This window comes from Ranitomeya variabilis, chromosome 3, assembly GCF_051348905.1.
Source record: "Ranitomeya variabilis isolate aRanVar5 chromosome 3, aRanVar5.hap1, whole genome shotgun sequence".
Taxonomy (NCBI): domain Eukaryota; kingdom Metazoa; phylum Chordata; class Amphibia; order Anura; family Dendrobatidae; genus Ranitomeya; species Ranitomeya variabilis.
The window spans coordinates 162,460,517-162,479,898 of record NC_135234.1 but is presented as its reverse complement, the minus strand read 5'-3'; the positions used below and the strand labels follow the sequence as shown (position 1 = coordinate 162,479,898).

The 19,382-nt window shown below is 42.1% G+C and overlaps 1 protein-coding gene across 9 annotated transcripts in view; it reads left to right on the top strand.

Moving 5' to 3' along the window:
• CASK (calcium/calmodulin dependent serine protein kinase) overlaps positions 1 to 19,382 on the top strand; it is a 319,197-nt gene that overhangs the window by 228,978 nt on the left and 70,837 nt on the right. For 5 of the 9 annotated variants that reach the window (XM_077294801.1, XM_077294805.1, XM_077294804.1 and 2 more), the window contains exons 11-12: positions 997 to 1,014; positions 1,888 to 2,009. In XM_077294801.1, coding sequence (XP_077150916.1) covers positions 997 to 1,014; positions 1,888 to 2,009 — 140 coding nt within the window. The remainder of the gene's footprint in view (positions 1 to 996; positions 1,015 to 1,887; positions 2,010 to 19,382) is intronic. The other 4 variants (XM_077294807.1, XM_077294803.1, XM_077294810.1 and 1 more) reach the window with 1 other exon arrangement.

Below are 19,382 nucleotides of genomic sequence, written 5' to 3'. Positions count from 1 at the left end.
GCTCATAGAAACTTATCCAAAGCAACTTGCAGCTGTAATTGCTGTATAAGGAGGCTCTACAAAGTACTGACTTTGGGGGGGGGGGGGGTGAATAATCATGCACACTGAAGCTTTCAGTTTTTTTGTAGTATTTGTTCTATGCTTCACAATAAAAATAAAACCCAAATGTTCATAGCTGCAGGCATGTTCTTTAGCTGAACAGATAAAAACACTCAAAAAAAAAAAAAAGTGAAATTCCAGGTTGTGAGATAGCAGTACATGAAAAATGCAGAGGAGCTGAATATTTTCACAAGCCACCATATGAAAAATCATTTAAGAGCAGTGTTCAGTGAATTAAACAGGAAAAAGTGGCAACATTTCTGCAAAGCATGGACACATACGGTAATTTAATTGTCTCTTCATTATTACTATAGTCTTGGGGTGACATGCCGCTGCCTATACAGTGGTATACATCGGGCAATACTCCGGCTCAAAAGTGCTATCAACAGAGTTTAATATGGTTGACCGTGAAAGTGGTTTCATTTGGCGAGAAACCTTTTACACTGCGTTTGTCCACCCAGTTTCGGCTAATATCCCATTTGTGCCTGTAGGTTGACAGAAGCAGCATCAGTCACCTCTTCTTATATTATTACATACATGCGGTAATATTTTCATAGGAATTTTACAGTCTGGTAAGTCTTTTATCCTGCGGTAGATTTATTGTGTTAACATGGAGTATGTGTTTGCATTCAATGAGTCACGATGAGCTGAAATTCTGTCATCTGTCTGAGAAGTGATTTATAGTGTTACTTCTGCATCGGCTGGCATCCAATCTTGTATGAAACAGATTTTTGTATCTTTTCATATTTTACACAGGATGCACTATATGTATGTGAGATCTGCAGTGCATTTAGAACAGTTTTTGTATTTTTGTACTGTAATATGCTTGGCTTGCAACTAACATGCGATTTCTAAAAATTCTCTACACTTTTATCTGCCTTAATGCTGCCCTTCTAGGACTTCTAGCTGCAGAAAGTAGGTATTCCTTTGTTTTCCTCTTGACTGCATTATGTGCATGCTTCTATAGAATATACGCCATTTGTCCCCTAACAGTGACGTTTATTTTACAGAAGAAAACACTGACACTTTTCAGGAGATCATTTGCACATTTATGGGATTGTTGAGCTTTGTCATTCATTGACTTTAAAGTAACCAAACAGTCTATGCATACGTTTTATATAATCCATTGTGTTCCACTTCCCCTATGATGGTAGCTTGGCGTCAATGTGGCTTTGACCATTGGCATTTTGTGTTGCTCTGCCACATACTGATCCTGTGAGATAGCGGGCAGCACCCTCGCAGGACCCTAGCGGAGGCACACTTCTCCCCAGATCTGCAACTTCCTTCCTGGTTTCAATATCCGGCCTGTGGTTCACTGCAAGTGTCTTGTGATCCTTCCTTGCCAGCTGGCCTAGATATCATCCATAGTTCTGTGCATAACTTTACACTTTGTATCCATATATGTGCCGGTGTCTGTTTTATAGCATTCTCCCAGATACTTATATGGCCAATGTTGGCCGCCGTGACTGTCTACCATGATTGTGGCAGGCAGATGTGAATAGCTATTGTACTATTAGTCAAGTTCCTCAAGAGTTTCATTAATTAATCTGCCATGTTTTGCTAGTCTTGGCTCATAGATGTCTCCTCTTTACTTTTTCTCACTGGTTCATATATTTCTTTTGTTCAATTATTCCTAAGTCTTTCCCGTTTTTAAATGTCTGTGGGTGTCATTGCCTTTTTCAAGTAATGGCTGCTATTAATCACAGTCCGCTCCCTTTATTGTCCAAAGGTCATTTTGCCTTAGAAATGTACCTCTTATTTGTCTTCCATGTTCTTGTTTGCTTCTAGGAGCCGTGTCTCAAGTACTGGATAGTCTGGAGGAGATCCATGCACTTACTGACTGCAGCGAGAAAGACCTTGATTTCCTACATAGCGTTTTCCAAGATCAGCACTTGCACACACTTCTAGATGTAAGTTTCCGTCCTTTGTTTTCCTAGATGCCATTTAATGTATGTAGGCTGAATTCCGTTTTCTGACTACATGAAAATGCTGGGCCTGAATCATCACAGCTTTTATGCCAGGATTCCAGCATAAATAGCTTTGAAAAGTCTCAAAACTTTGTTGCAACGAGGGTCTGCACTAAAAATTTGCTATTTGTGATGTTCTCCCAGCTCCTACAAAGTGGATAGAGCTGGGACGGAGTGGGGCAGCAACCATTTGCCAAATTCATGATAGCAGCGTCCCTTCTGCAACAAATCTTACTCCAGTCCTCAACAGGAGTAGGATTTGTGACAAGATGCATTTTTAAGAGGCATGCACCACTTAATGAGGCTGGAGAATCTGACTCCAGCATGTTCCCTCATGAAAATCGCCAGTCTTGTTGAATCCGGGCCTAACTTTTCTCTTGTGTTCTTGTTAGAGGGGCCAGCTCAGGTCAGACATGCCCAATTTTTCCTCTTATTGTATTCATCATGCTCATCTGAGTATTCCCTCCCTTGTTTGTTTGTGTTTGTTTTTTGATCCTCCATATGATTCCAAAGATATGAGCCTTTTTATTTGGTGTTATTTCTTATGTTCTCAACCAGGGGTCATTGCTCACTTTATTCTCTGTAGCATGTCTATAGGCTGTTCTGCATTATTATTCTGTGAGAATCTCCCCCTTGGTAAAGAACATAAGAATTGGCACTAAATTAGAAGTTGCCATGGGTCACATACGCTGCAGAAAATGTGGCACATAAGAGCCGTACAAACTGGAGTCTTAAAATGTTCATATTATTGTCAGGCAGACGCACTTGCTTTAAAGAGGTTGCCAACTACTTGATAATTGATTAACTATACTTGGGATAGGTCATCAATGTCAATTCTGTTGGGGTCCGACACCTGGCACCCCCGCGGATCAGCTGTTCTCAGTAATTCAAATCCATACGAAGGTGGAGGTGCAGTACCCAGCAGCGGATGCTATCAGAAGACTGAGCAGCTCCACATTGAGCATTTTCGGCCAGCGGCCATTGACACCGATATAAGCTGATAGGCGGGGGTGCTGGGTGTCGGACCCTGACTGATCAGACCTAAGGATAGGTCATCAATGATCAAGTAGTGGAGAACCTCATTAATTCCGTTTTGATCAATTGCACCCATTAACCTGCTCATCAAAGTGAAGAATTAATATAAAAATACATTTTGTGACTCTACAAAAAAATGTTCTGCCCCTGTGGGTGATGTGCTGCTGCCAGCTGCCATCACTGCAAGGAGATCAATTGAAATATACTCTGATAAGCATTTGGACTGCTCTGCTCCTTCAAGAACGTGCGTCCTCTGTGCAAATGGGATGTCCCGAGCAGCTTGTTGGACTATTATAACTTCCCTAATCTGTACATTAGTGGTGTTTAAAGTATATAGGCTCAGCCATATATTATACATCGGCCCTTTAATGATTACTTCTCGCGGGTATTTGTAGATTATGAAGTTGTGCAAAAGTCTTTGCAACCTATGGTGTTTTCATGACCGTTTCAGGCAGCCCCATCAAAATGGTCAGAGCTGGGGATGATTTGGGGAGAGTTATGTCCATATGTAAATTTCATGAACTGGTGGCCTTTCTTAACTGATCTTAACTGGGGTAAAAGTTCTGTCGAGGCACGCGTCAAGAGAAGATTTGTCACATTCATTAAGTGCTGTGCGCCTTGCATCTTATTCCTGCATGGCTCTCTTTAAAATTGGGAGTATCTTAATGAATCAGTGCCATATTGCGTGTTTGTTTTTAATCTATTCTTTGGAATTTCAGAAAGTATTGGTAAAAAAACATGTTCTTTGCAATATGCCTATTTCTTGATTTTTGTTTTAAGTACTGTATATACTCGTGTATAAGCCAAGTTTTTTTTTAGCACATTATTTTTGTGCTGAAAATTACCCCCTCAACTTATACACGAGTCATTGTTCTAGTTTATGGCAGGGAAGAGGGAGCGGCGGGTCACAGGAGGCAGGAGCCGGCCGCTGTAGCTAAAGCCTGTGCCCGCTGCCAAAGAAAAATTAATATTCATTTCTCTTACAGCACGCACAGTTACATCCGCAGCCGCCAGCTTCCAGTATATATATATATATAAAAAAAAAAAACATCCTACTTGCCTTCCCTGCGCGCCCTCGAATCTCATTCCGGTTTCCAGCAGCTCTTGCAGTCGGGCGATCACATGTCACCGCTCATTAAGGAAATTAATATTCATTCCACTCCACGCCTCTGGGAGTGGAGAGAGGTGAATATTCATTATCTTAATGAGCGGTGACACGTGATCGCCCGGCTGCAAGAGCTGCTGGAAGCCGGAACAAGATGCTGTGAGGGCGCGCAGGGAAGGGAAGTAGGATTTGTTTTTGGTTTTTTTATGCTTTTCTTATGGGGGGCCATACATACAAGGATGGGAATAAGGAGCCGTGCAGACAAGGATGGGAATAAGGAGCCGTGCAGACAAGGATGGGAATAAGGAGCCATTAGACAAGGATGGGTATAAGGAGCCATGCAGACAAGGATGGGGATAAGGAGCCATGCAGACAAGGATGGGAATAAGGAGCCATTAGACAAGGATGGGGATAAGGAGCCGTGCAGACAAGGATGGGAATAAGGAGCCATGCAGACAAGGATGGGAATAAGGAGCCATGCAGACAAGGATGGGAATAAGGAGCCGTGCAGACAAGGATGGGAATAAGGAGACATGCAGACAAGGATGGGAATAAGGAGCCATGCAGACAAGGATGGGAATAAGGAGCCGTGCAGACAAGGATGGCAATAAGGAGCCGTGCAGACAAGGATGGGGATAAGGAGCCATGCAGACAAGGATGAGGATAAGGAGCCATGCAGACAAGGATGAGGATAAGGAGCCATGCAGACAAGGATGGGAATAAGGAGCCATGCAGTCAAGGATGGGAATAAGGAGCCATGCAGACAAGGATGGGAATAAGGAGCCATGCAGACAAGGATGGGAATAAGGAGCCATGCAGACAAGGATGGGGATAAGGAGCCATGCAGACAAGGATGGGGATAAGGAGCCATTAGACAAGGATGGGGATAAGGAGCCACGGAGACAAGGATGGGAATAAGGAGCCAGGCAGACAAGGATGGGGATTAGGGGACAATGCATACCCGGCTTAGTCTCAATATGATTTCCCAGTTTTTCAAGGCAAAATTACCGTAGGTGCCTCGGCTTATATACGAGTATATACTGTAGTTTGTTTCTGTCTGGAGATACTCGGGCAATTACCGTTATGTGAACTGTTGTTTGGGTCCAGTCACTCGTCGGGGAGGTTTGTTGCTCTCCAGTGGCCATGGTAATGTCAGGAAGGTTATTCCAACAGTAACATTTACCGTACTATTATCTGAGACCATACAACTTTCATCTTCAAATTAGACGTGGCAAACACATGAAGCTATTTTGTTGTTAGGCACATGAGCATAAATTGCCAAAAATGTATCAATTTTGTATGCATGAGTTGGATGAATATTTTAGATGATAAATGTTCTTAGTGTCCCGTATTTTAATGGTATAACTAAGAATGTTGTGTACCGCATCCATAATATAACCACCAAAAGGAGTTGTAAACTGGTGGTGGGTGCTGCTCAGACTTTTACATTATTATTCACAGGATACAGGCGCCATTACAGCAGGCAATAGAGCAAACCCTACCTGGAAGATTCCCTTATAAAACTCCTCCAAAATTGCGGTGTATGCTGCGTTTTTATTTCTGTCAAATGGGACCAAGTTTGCAAAAGAGCCTGGTATGTGGATGTAATTGCAGCCTCACAATGCAGATGGCAGTACAGGCCGCGAATGTGAAGAAAGCCCAGAGAAGACATTTCCTCTTTCAGGGGCTTTTTTTTTTTACTAATATTTTATTTTTAAATTAAAATAAGTTAACCAAGATGCATATAATGGTCACCAGCACTATAATAATTCTCTAAGTTTTGACACAAGCTGAAGTTAGGCATGCGAGAGAAACCAGTATTTTGTACACTCAAGCATATTGGTCACATTCCAGGAAACGTTCTCTGAATACAGATGTCAACCATTTTACTAGTTGGATTTCCCTTGAGCAGAAGAACAATATCTCCTTTTGTTGACTGGGGCCAGGCTGGGATACGAGGTTTGTCTGCTTTTAAGGCTTGTGTTAATTGTGCAGGCTGCTCAGTATGCCGCAGATGCTGGCTGTCCCCCTCGGTGTGCTGTGTTCCTAGGATGTCCTCCATGCTCTTATACTGGTGAGTGGCTGACCATTCTGCGTGGATGACGCGGCTATAGACAAATACTAAAAATGAGAACTGTGTACTGACTAGTTATATTCAGTTTTGCTCCTGGTTGGGTCCATCACTCACATATTATGAAGCTCTTAATGCTTCTATTAAATTACCACCAAGTTATTCTGTTTTTCTAGTTTCTATCACATTCTTTTTCTGTTCAGTTTGATCTAAGCTGTCTTCATTGACCGGATTGTTGCCTCATGGTCTACACTAATACTTTTTAGATTTTTTTTTTCAATGGTTTGCCTGCATTGTTATGGCATATGTTTTGTTTTGTCATCCCCAGTTTTGAGTATTTCCGTCATTAGTGAGTGCTTTATTAAATTTATACCTTTGTTATGATGTCCCCGTTTTGGGCCTCATTCAGTCATCTATTATTTTTTACTGATGACAAAAAAATATGACTGTCATCAGTGTTTTGGAGCCACCTTTCATCGGTGTTTGGTTAGTGTCAGTCTTTTACTACCAGTGATATCCACTTATTAGAAAAGCGAGCTGCAAAACTACTTCTACCCCCTGCACTGTTGATCATATGATTTTACCATAGACTTCTAGGGGTAATTTTGATTGAATTTTTTTTTTTTCTTTTGCGGAGTCATATCTGTTTTGGAAGCATCGAAGACTTTAATGGGTGTATGTTCTATTCGCAAAAAACATAACATGAATGTGATTTTCCAGACATCTGTGAGTTATTTTTATGCCTTTCTACACCAGAAATAGTCTTAACTCGGTGTATGGGGCGGTCACTGATTTAGTGAATATATCAGATACATACCAACAGCCACCTTAGGTTTATGGTCTGTGGATTCATAAACATCAAAAATATATTAAAATATACACAGGGCCTTGATAATATCCACTTGTATCAAATGAATCGGTTTAGAAATGAACTCCTATGTACAGTATATAGATGCAAAAAGTGTACGAAATGCAGTTGATAGGCTGGCCGCAAAATAGGGGAGTGAAAAGCCAAACCCCTATAGGATCGTTTTACAGCTGTATAACAACCTGCATCAAGCCTGCAGAAGGTGGGTCATATGGCGGCATCTAAGCTACGCAAACTGAATAGCCGCAAGAGAAGGACTAGGACCTGATCCTTTCATCCGCCCTACTGAGGTAATTCATACAAGTTATATCTTATATTCCCCCACCTATGCCCTCAGGTCACATACATATATACATTTAGACCTCTAAGGCATGTGATTAAAAAAAAAACAGAGTGGGTGCGTTTTACATCACTAGTTTTATACTCGGCAAAGAGACCGAAACAATCTCACTGATTCTTGCAAGCGGAGTCCAGATGTCCAACTTCAGTGCGGTAACGTGTTCGATATACCCCTAGTTGGTCTCTCCCAGGCATGATATCTTCCGACGCTTTTCCTCTAAACAGATTAGTCAGGGAAGTATGGGGCATATATCTGATGCCCAGTATGAGCTATTACTACCCTATATGTTGCCTTGATACCTTTTTAAATGGTCACACGCTGAAATGAGCAGCGCGTTTCCGGTCCTTAGACGGCATGTGCCGAACTTCTGGTCTGTGAAACGCAGGAAGTCCCTCGTGGAGCGCAAACGTCACTTCCAGCAGTGGCCGCTTACATCATATCCGGCCAGGAGTATGATGCGGTGACGTAAGTGCTATGTTGCTCTATGTAAATAACAGGGCGGGTATAGCCGACTCAGCACGGAGAAAAGAGCATAGAAAGGGTATCCTGTCCAATTGCAGCATGATTACTCCTTGTACAAAGTGTATTTAAAGGGAACCTGTTTTTTTGTTTATCAACTAAAAATATCATCTAATAGAGTGTGAGCTATACATTCCCCAACTACTTGTGAAACCCCCCGACTCCCCATGAATCCCCCATGAGAACCTTTTATATTGCTCCCTCGCTGTATGGAAATGTCCTCGGTCCGGTCCGATGGTCGTTGGTTCTGGCTCCTCTCCCCACCCCAAATTGGCGTGCTGTACGCATTCCGTTCTGTAAATAGCGTTGTTCGCGTACAGGTCCTGCGCGTGCGCCTTCAAATTGCCTCCTGCGCGTGCGCAGTATGCTTTGCCCAACTGCGGGCAAAGCCGAAAAGCATTAGTACGCATGCACCGGTAAACTACGTCCTGGAACACAGCTAAAGACTTCAGGGACATAGTACTTCCGAAGCATGCGCACCTGTACGCGAACAACGCTATTCACAGAACGGAATGTGTACAGCACGCCGATTTGGGGTGGAGAAAGGGGCCAGAACCAACGCCCATCGGACCGGACCGAGGACATTTCCATACAGTGTGGGAGAAATATAAAAGGTTCTTATGGGGGATTCATGGGGAGTCGGGGGGGGTTCACAAGTAGTTGGGGAATGTATAGCTCACACTCTATTAGATGATATTTTTAGTTTAGCTGGTGACAGGTTCCCTTTAAAAAGACAATGAGATATCTTGTAAATAATCCCACAGACTTTAGGGTACCGTCACACAGTGCCATTTTGATCGCTACGACGGCACGATCCGTGACGTCGCAGCGATCGTATGATTATCGCTCCAGCATCGTAGACTGCGGTCACACGTTGCAATCACGGCGCTGGAGCGATGCCGAAGTCCCCGGGTAACCAGGGTAAATATCGGGTTACTAAGCGCAGGGCCGCGCTTAGTAACCCGATGTTTACCCTGGTTACCAGCGTAAACGTAAAAAAACAAACAGTACATACTCACATTCCGGTGTCTGTCCCCCGGCGTCTCAGCTTCTCTGCACTGTGTAAGCACAGCGGCCGGAAAGCACAGCGGTGACGTCAGACGTCACCGCTGTGCTCGCTTTCTGGCTGGCCGGCGCTCACAGTGCAGAGAAGCTGAGACGCCGGAGGACAGACACCGGAATGTAAGTATGTACTGTTTGTTTTTTTTACTTTTACGCTGGTAACCACGGTAAACATCGGGTTACTAAGCGCGGCCCTGCGCTTAGTTACCCGATGTTTACCCTGGTTACAAGCGAACACATCGCTGGATCGCTGTCACACACAACGATCCAGCGATGTCAGCGGGTGATCAAGCGACGAAAGAAAGTTCCATACGATCTGCTACGACGTACGATTCTCAGCAGGATCCCTGATCGCAGTAGCGTGTCAGACACTGCGATATCGTAACGATATCGCTAGAGCGTCACGAATCGTACCGTCGTAGCGATCAAAATGGCACTGTGTGACAGTACCCTTAGTGTAGGCAACCTGGTAATGTTAATCTTTAATCAAATCAATCGCTACATACCACAGTCGGCTGAAATAGATGCTGGCATTTGGTTCCCCCCCAATCCCCCCCGCAGCTGAGATTATGCCCCTTTCTCCATTCATTACAATGTTAAAAACAGACCACACAGAATTTACACTGATGCCATCCTGTGATTTTTTTTTCATTCACGTATAGAACAATGTTCCAGTATAGTATATTATACACCATTATACATTTACTATTGTACTAGTAGCATGTTTGTTTGTGTGTGTGTATTTATATATATATATATATATATATATATATATATATATATATATATATATATATATATATATATATATATAAATATAATGTGTGTGTGGTTGTATGTATGTTATAGTTTACTGTGTAGCAAACTGCATTCCTCAAGGGCTGCAGACAGGTCATGTTTTCAGGATTTCCATATTACTTGTATGGGTAATTATAGTCTGTGACTAGTAGAAAACAGACATGTCTCCATGATTTTTTTGCAGATATGTGAACAGCTGTTTAGATTATGGATACATTCGGTGTATGTGAAACACTGATGTCTGAATGAGGCCTTCTGCTGACACTTGCTGAGCAGTTGTGGGTTACTTATTGTGTACAGAAAATCTATCATGCTGCAGGACTTCCCGAACTGTTGAAACTTCAGCTTTTTCGCCTTAAAAGCAGGCACAATTCCACATCGCATAGGAATGTGCTTCCGATACGCTTTTCAGACTAGGCCCTTTATAACCTCTTACTAAGCAAGTTACCGTAAGTTAATTTCCTTTTTCAACATTCATACCTCGTGGTGGTGATTGACCAATTATACAAAAACATGTTTAAAGGGAACCTGTAAGCAGGTTTCTAAATCCAACCTTATATCTGTTAAAGGGACTTTAATATCGGTAGCTTATCCCAAGGAGGCCAGAGAGCTGTAAAGGTACCTTCACACTAAGCGACGCTGCAGCGATACAGACAACGATGCCGATCGCTGCAGCGTCGCTGTTTGGTCGTTGTGTGGTCGCTGGAGAGCTGTCACGCAGACGGCTCTCCAGCGACCAACGATGCCGAAGTCCCCTGGTAACCAGGGTAAACATCGGGTTACTAAGCGCAGGGCCGCGCTTAGTACCCCGATGTTTACCCTGGTTACCATTGTAAAAGTAAAAAAAAAAAACACATACTCACATTACTGGTTACCAGTGAAGACATCGCTGGATCGGTGTCACACACACCGATTCAGCGATGTCAGCGGGAGATCCAGCGACGAAATACAGTTCTGGACTTTCAGCAACGACCAGCGATCTCACAGCGGGATCCTGATCGCTGCTGCGTGTCAAACACAACGATATCGCTATCCAGGACGCTGCAACGTCACGGATCGCTAGCGATATTGTTGTAAAGTTGCTTAGTGTGAAGGTACCTTAAGTACCGGCCAGCCCCCCTGCGCTTGCTGCTCATTAGCACAAAAATTGGACAAGGGATATCTCTGAAACAGATTGCTAAAACAAAGGTATGTATTTATTCAGCATCACAGTGACTTAGAGAGCCTGATGGCATGATTTCATAATATATAGTAAAGATTTAGCTCTGACGGCGCTGTTATACTGATTACATTGATCCCTTTGGTGAAGAAGAAATCCATTATTGTAAAAATGAATTGTCAGTATGATTACAGCGATGCCAAATGTTATATATTTTTTTGTTTGTTGAAAAGAACACTAAACTCAATTTTGTAAGAAAATTTTTTTTTTTTTTTTTTTTCTTTGCTTTCCACCATTTTCTGAAACCTGTAATGTTCTCATTTTTGGGGCCTCTCATTTAGACTGGCATTCATCAGGGCCGTAAATGAAGAAGATGCCCCAAAATCATTAAAATGCGTACACCTTAAAGGGAACCTGTCACCCCCAAAATCAAGGGTGAGGTAACCCCACCGTCATCAGGGGCTTATCTACAGCATTCTGGAATGCTGTAGATAAGCCCTCGATGTATCCTAAGGCTATGTTCACACGCTGCGGATGCGCAGCGTTTCCCATGCGCTTACAGTACAATGTAAACCTATGGGAAACGCAATCCGCAGTGCCCATGCTGCGGAAGAAAACACGCGGAAACGCAGCGGTTTACATTCCGCCGCATGTCTATTCTTTGTGCGGCATCCACAGCGGTTTTACACCTGCTCCATAATAGAAAACCGCAGGTGTAAAACCGCAGTGGAATCCGCACAAAAACCGTGGTAAATCCTGCAGTAATTTTGCAGGAAATCCGCAGGTAAAACGCAGTGCCTTTTTACTTGCGTTTTTCACAAATCCGCTGTGGAAAAATCCGCAGACGTCAAGAATACGTGTGCACATACCCTTAAAGATGAGAAAAAGAGGTTAGATTATACTCACCAAGGGTCGGTCTCGCTGCTGGTCTGGTCCGATGGGTGTCGCGGTCCGGTCCGGCGCCTCCTGTCTTCATCAGATGACGTCCTCTTCTGGTCTTCACGCTGCGGCTCCGGCACAGGCGTACTTTGTCTGCCCTGTTGAGAGCAGAGAACAGTACTGCAGTGTGCAGGTGCTGGGCCTCTCTGACCTTTCCCGGCGCACTGCAGTACTTTGCTCTGCCCTCAACAGGGCAGACAAAGTACGCCTGTGCCGGAGCCGCAGCGTGAAGACAAGAAGAGGACGTCATCTGATGAAGATAGAAGGCGCCGGACCGCGATGCCCGCCGGATGGGACCACCCCTGGGTGAGTATAATATAACCTCTCTTTCTCATCTTTTAGGATACATCGGGGGCTTATCTACAGCATTCCAGAAGGCTGTAGATAAGCCCCTGATGCCGGTGGGCTCAGCTGATCTTGGATTTTGGGGGTGACAGGTTCCCTTTAATGATCTAGGTACAATTAACAATGGCTTGCGCCTAGCCAGAGATGTTACTCTAGTCAGGGCTTGGAGTAACATTTCTGCCATAAGAAACACAACCAATATTGATGAATTTGTTGGGAAGTAGCTATGCCCCATCCCGCACTGGCTCCTCCCCAGCTCCAGGCATTTTTGGTGAAGCTACCCACTTACAGCGGCTTGTTAGGCGGACGAGTCTTAATAATCTGTTTGCTTCTCAGGGTAGTGGCTCTTACTTAATCGTTGTTTTGCTACCTTTTTTATGTGGAACAGCTCGTAAAAAAAAACCCTAATTGCTGTACTCTGCGATCTCTGGCATCTCAAAGAAAATGAATGGAGACATGTCTGGCCACCACTCAGATTGGGACTCTGCAGAGCCCTCTTTTTCCTATTACTGGGGCTCCCAGCGTTTGGATTCCTATCAGCAAGTTATCATCGTGTCTTCTAAACATGGGAACAGCCCTTGAAATGACATCTAAGCTAATGAATACTTTTTAAAGACTTGTGGTGAAAGTTTAGGTAATGGACTTAAGTTCATCTTTTCATCAAGCATTGTTATGCTGTGCATTATTTACTTAGGAAATCGAAGCCATTACTTTGCTTATTAATCCTGTTCACTGTTGACTGAGCTACACCTGCTTCCACAATAAATAGATAACAGCCAAGAGAGGACTTTGTCACTTGCAAGCAGGAAATTTACCGCCTTCCTTTGTGGAAGAGAACATTAAATGGGAATGATTACTGCCCAAGGTCATTACACAGTGGCAGTACAGCAAGAATCTGAGCTTTAGCACTTACTATTGCACGACTCCTAAAACGCATTTAACTAATTTGCTTGTGTATTGTGGTGGTTTGGAGATTCTGAATATATAGTAACTCAAAGAAATGGCACCATTTCCATGGTGTTGTACTTATGGAAGGCTGCTTTACAGATGTGCTTTGAGATTTCAATAACATTTTATAAATATAAATCGGATGGGGCTACACACTTGGGCTGCTTTGGAACTGAAAAAGGCCTAGCCGTCCACAGAAGAAAATAGTGGTGGATGATCTCCGTATCCTTTCCATGGTGGGAAAAACCCTTCTCAACATCCACCCAAGAGAAGTACACACTCCAGGAAGTCTACCATAAAGAAAAGACTTCAAGAGCGCAAATACAGAGGGTTCACTACAAGGTATACACCATTAATGGGTCTTAAAAATAGGCCAAATTAGACTTCGCAAAAAAATAATCTAAAGAAGCCATCCCAGTTCTGGAAAAGCATTCTTTGGACCGATGAAACTAATACCAAGCTGTACCAGAATGATGGGAAGAAGGAAGTATTGATCCAAAGCACCTCACACCCGCTGTACAACGTGATGGATGCAGTGTTATGACATGGGCATGCATGGCTTCCAACTGGGTCACTATCGTTTATTGACGGTGACTGAAGACCGCTAAAGCATCGCTGTATATAGCACAAGCGATCAGACCATACACATATTTGGTACCATTGTGTTCAGAAAAGTCTGATCTATCAAAATATAAAAGCGATTAACCCGATTGGTAAACACTGTAAACGGAAAAGTTCAAGAATTCCAAAATTAAAAATTTTTTTTTGTTCCAAAACATCCACAAAAAATGACAAGTGATCAAAAAGTCATATCTATCCCAAAATGGTACTAATAAAAAGTTCTGCTCACCCTGCAAAAAATAAGCCATCATACAGCTCCATATAAAAATAAAAATGTTACAGGTCTTGGAAAATGGCAACACAACTCCCCCAAAATTTTTTTTTGCATGCTTCAGATATTTTTTTCACCACTAAAATAAAAGAACTGGACATGTTTGATATTGCCATAATTGTTTTGATAAGGAGAATCATATTGCATGATCATTTTTACCGCAAAATGTACACCATAAAAACAATTCCCAAATAACATGTCAGAATTGTTTTGTTTTTTCCAGAATTTCACCGCACTTGGAATTTTTTTTTCACGTTTTTGAGTACATTATGTGGTAAAATGAATGGTGTCATTAAAAAGTACAACTCCTCCCTCAAAAAACAAGCCCTCATATGTCTGTGGATAGAAAAATAAAATGTATAGCTCTTGGAATAAGGACAGGGAAAAATTGGAAATGGGCTGTGGCATGAAGGGGTTAAAGGCAGTGGAATATTTTGCAATGGCCGAAAGGATCACCAGGTCTCAACCCCATCGAGCAGCATTTCACTCTGAACTTAAGGTAGAAAGACCCAGAAACATGCAACAACTGAAGTCTTCTGCATTAAAGGTCTGCCAAAGCATCACAGAGGAGGAAACCCAGTGTTTGGTGACGTCCATGGCTTCCAGACTTCAGGCAGTCATAGCCTGCAAAGGATTCTCTACAAAGTAAAAAAAAAATGAGCTCTTTGTCCAATTACTTTTGAGCCCCTGAAATAAGGAGGCCTTGTAAAAAAGCGGTTGCAATGCCACAGGATATTTTTGTTAAATCCCTTTAATTAAACCCAAAAGCCTGCACTTCAGTTAAATCTCGCAGTACAGACCAAAAGTTTGGACACACCTTCTCATTAAAAGATTTTTCTGTATTTTCAGGACTATGAAAATTGTACATTCACACTGAAGGCATCAAAACTATGAATTTTTTGTTATGTCTTATATTCTAGGTTCTTCAAAGTAGCCACCTTTTGCTTTGATGACTGCTTTGCACATTCTTGGCATTCTCTTGATGAGCTTCAAGAGGTAGTCACCGGGAATGGTTTTCAATTCACAGGTGTGCCCTGTCAGGTTTAATAAGTGGGATTTCTTGCCTTATAAATGGTGTTGTGTTGTGCAGATGTCTGGTGGATACACAGCTGATAGTCCTACTGAATAGGATGTTAGAATTTGTATTATGGCTAGAAAAAAAGCAGCTAAGTAAAGAAAAATGAGTGGCCATCATTACTTTAAGAAATGAAGGTCAGTCAGTCCGAAAAATTGGGAAAACGTTGAAAGTGTCCCCAAGTGCAGTGGCAAAAACCATCAAGCGCTACAAAGAAACTGGCTCACATGAGGACCGCCCCAGGAAAGGAAGACCAAGAGTCACCTCTGCTTCTGAGGATAAGTTTATCCGAGTCACCAGCCTCAGAAATCACAGGTTAACAGCAGCTCAGATTAGAGACCAGGTCAATGCCACAGAGGGTTCTAGCAGCAGACACATCTCTACAACAACTGTTAAGAAGAGACTTTGTGCAGCAGGCCTTCATGGTAAAATAGCTGCTAGGAAACCACTGCTAAGGACAGGCAACAAGCAGAAGAGACTTGTTTGGGCTAAAGAACACAAGGAATGGACATTAGACAAGTGGAAATCTGTGCTTTGGTCTGGTGAGTCCAAATTTGAGATCTTTGGCTCAAACCACCGTGTCTTGGTGAACGGATGGACTCTACATGCCTAGTTCCCACCGTGAAGCTTGGAGGAGGTGGTGTGATGGTGTGGGGGTGCTTTGCTGGTGACACTGTTGGGGATTTATTCAAAATTGAAGGCATACTGAACCAGCATGGCTACCACAGCATCTTGCAGCAGTATGCTATTCCATCCGGTTTGCGTTTTAGTTAGACCATCATTTATTTTTCAACAGGACAATGACCCCAAACACACCTCCAGGCTGTGTAAGGGCTATTTGACCAAAAAGGAGAGTGATGGGGTGCTACCCCAGATGGCCTGGCCTCCAGTCACCAGACTTGAAACCAATCGAGATGGTTTGGGGTGAGCTGGACTGCAGAGTGAAGGCAAAAGGGCCAACAAGTGCTAAGCATCTCTGGGAACTCCTTCAAGATTGTTGGAAGACCATTCCCGGTGACTAGCTCTTGAAGCTCATCAAGAGAATGCCAAGAGTGTGCAAAGCAGTCATCAAAGCAAAAGGTTGCTACTTTGAAGAATCTAGAATATAAGACATAATTTCAGTAGTTTCACACTTTTTTGTTAAGTATATAATTCCACATGTGTTAATTCATAGTTTTGATGCCTTCAGTGTGAATGTACAATTTTCATAGTCATGAAAATGCAGAAAAATCTTTAACCCCTTCACCCCGAAGCCTGTTTTCACCTAAGTGACAGGGCCAATTTTTACAATTCTGACCACTGTCACTTTATGAGGTCATAACTCTGAAACGCTTCAACGGATCCTGGTGATTCTGACATTGTTTTCTCGTGACATATTGTACTTTATGATAGTGGTAAAACTTCTTCGATATGACTTGCATTTATTTGTGAAAAAAAAAGAAATTTGTTGAAAATTATGAAAATTTTGCAATTTTCTAATTTTTCGTTTTTATGCCCTTAAATTAGGGAGTTATATCACATAATATAGTTAATAAACAACATTTCCCACATGTCTGCTTTACATCAGCACAATTTTGGAAACATATTTTTTTTTGTTAGGGAGTTATAAGGGTTAAAAGTTGACCAGCGATTTCTCATTTTTGCAACAAAATTTGCACAACCATTTTTTTTAGGAACCACCTCACACTTGAAGTGACTTTGAGGGGTCTATATGACAGAAAATGCCCAAAAGTGACACCATTCTAAAAACTGCACCCCTCAAGGTACTCAAAACCACATTCAAAAAGTTTATTAACCCTTCAGGTGCTTCACAGGAATTTTTGGAATGTTTAAAAAAAATTGAACATTTAACTTTTTTTTTACAAAATTTTTACTTCAGATCCAATTTGTTTTATCTTACCAAGGGTAACAGGAGATATTGGACCACAAAAGTCGTTGTACAATTTGTCCTGAGTACCCCGATACCTTATCTAGATGTGTGGTGAGCACTTTTAACCTCCAAGTGCTTCACAGAAGTTTATAATGTAGAGCCATAAAAAAAAATTCATATTAATTTTCACAAAAAACGATCTTTTCGCCCCAAATTTTTTATTTTCCCAAGGGTAACAGGATAAATTGGACCCCAAAAGTTGTTGTGCAATTTGTCCTGAGTACGCCGATACCCCACATGTTGGGGTAAACCAATGTTTGGGCACATGGCAGAGCTCGGAAGGGAAGGAGCGCCATTTGACTTTTCAATGCAAAATTGGCTGGAATTGAGATCGGAACCCATGTCGCGTTTGGAGAGCCCCTGACGTGCCTAAACAGTAGAAACCCCCCACAAGTGACCCCATTTTGGAAAGAAGACCCCCTAAGGAACTTATCTAGATGTGTGGTGAGCACTTTTAACCCCCAATTGTTTCACTAAAGTTTAGAATGTAGCGCCGTGAAAATTAAAAAAATCATTTTTTCTTTCAACAAAATGATATTTTAGCCCCCACATTTTTTTTCCCCAAGGGTAACAGGACAAATTGGACCACAAAAGTTGTTGTCCAATTTGTCCTGAGTACGCTGATACCCCATATATGGGGGGGGAACCACCGTTTGGGCACACGGTAGAGCTCGGAAGGGAAAGATCGCCGTTTGAAATGCAGACTTAGATGGATTGGTCTGCAGGCGTCATGTTGCATTTGCAGAGCCCCTGATGTACCTAAACAGTAGAAACCCCCCAAAAGTGACCCCATATTGGAAACTAGACCCCCCAAGGAACTTATCTAGATGTGTTGTGAGAACTTTGAACCAACAAGTGTTTCACTACAGTTTATAACGCAGAGCCGTGAAAATAAAAAATCCTTTTTTTTTCCACGAAAATGATATTTTAGCCCCCACGTTTTTATTTTCCCAAGGGTAACAGGACAAATTGGACCCCAAAAGTTGTTGTCCAACTTGTCCTGAGAACGCTGATACCCCATATGTTGGGGGGACCACTGTTTGGGCGCACAGGAGAACTCGGAAGGGAAGGAGCACTGTTTTAGTTTTTCAAAGCAGAATTGGCTGGAATTGAGATCGGACGCCATGTTGCGTTTGGAGAGCCCCTGATGTGCCTAAACAGTGGAAACCCCCAATTCTAACTGAAATCCTAACCCCAACCTTAACCCCAGCCCTAACCCTAGCCCTAACCCCAACCCTAACCCTAACCCTAATGGGAAAATGGAAATACATACATTTTCTTAAATTTTATTATTTTTCCCTAACTAAGGGGGTGATGAAGGGGGGTTTGATTTACTTTTATAGCGTTTTTTTGGCGGATTTTTATGGTTGGCAGCTGTCACACACTAAAAGACGCTTTTTATTACAAAAAATTGTTTTTGCATCACCACATTTTGAGAGCTATAATTTATCCATATTTTGGCCCACAGAGTCATGTGAGATCTTGTTTTTTGCGGGACGAGTTGACGTTTTTATTGGTACCATTTTCGGGCACACGACATTTTTTGATCGCTTTTTATTCCGATTTTTGGGAGGCGGAATGAACAAAAACCAGCAATTCATGAAATTATTTTAGGGGGGGGCGTTTATACCGTTCCACGTGTGGTAAAATTGATAAAGCAGCTTTATTCTTCAGGTCAGTACGATTACAGCGATACCTCATTTATGTAATTTTTTTATGTTTTGGCGCTTTTACACAATAAAAACTATTTTATATAAAAAAATAATTGTTTTTGCATCGCTTTATTCTGAGAGCTATAACTTTTTTATTTTTCTGTTGATGATGCTGTATGGTGGCTTTTTTTTTGCGGGACAAGATGACGTTTTCAACGGTACCATGGTTATTTATATCCGTCTTTTTGATCTTGTGTTATTCCACTTTTTGTTCGCCTGTATGATAATAAAGCGTTGTTTTTTGCCTTGTTTTTTATTTTTTGCGGTGTTCACTGAAGGGGTTAACTAGTGGGATAGTTTTATAGAGCGGGTCGTTACGGATGCGGCGATACCAAATATGTGTACTTTTATTGTTTGTTTTTTTTATTTACAAAAATAAATGGAATTACTGGGAAATGGGTTTTTTTTCTTTATTTGGGGATTTTTTTATTTTATTTTTATACATTGTATTTTTTTTTTTTACTTTTTACCATTGTCCCAGGGTGGGATATCACTTTTTTTAGATCAGATCGTTGATC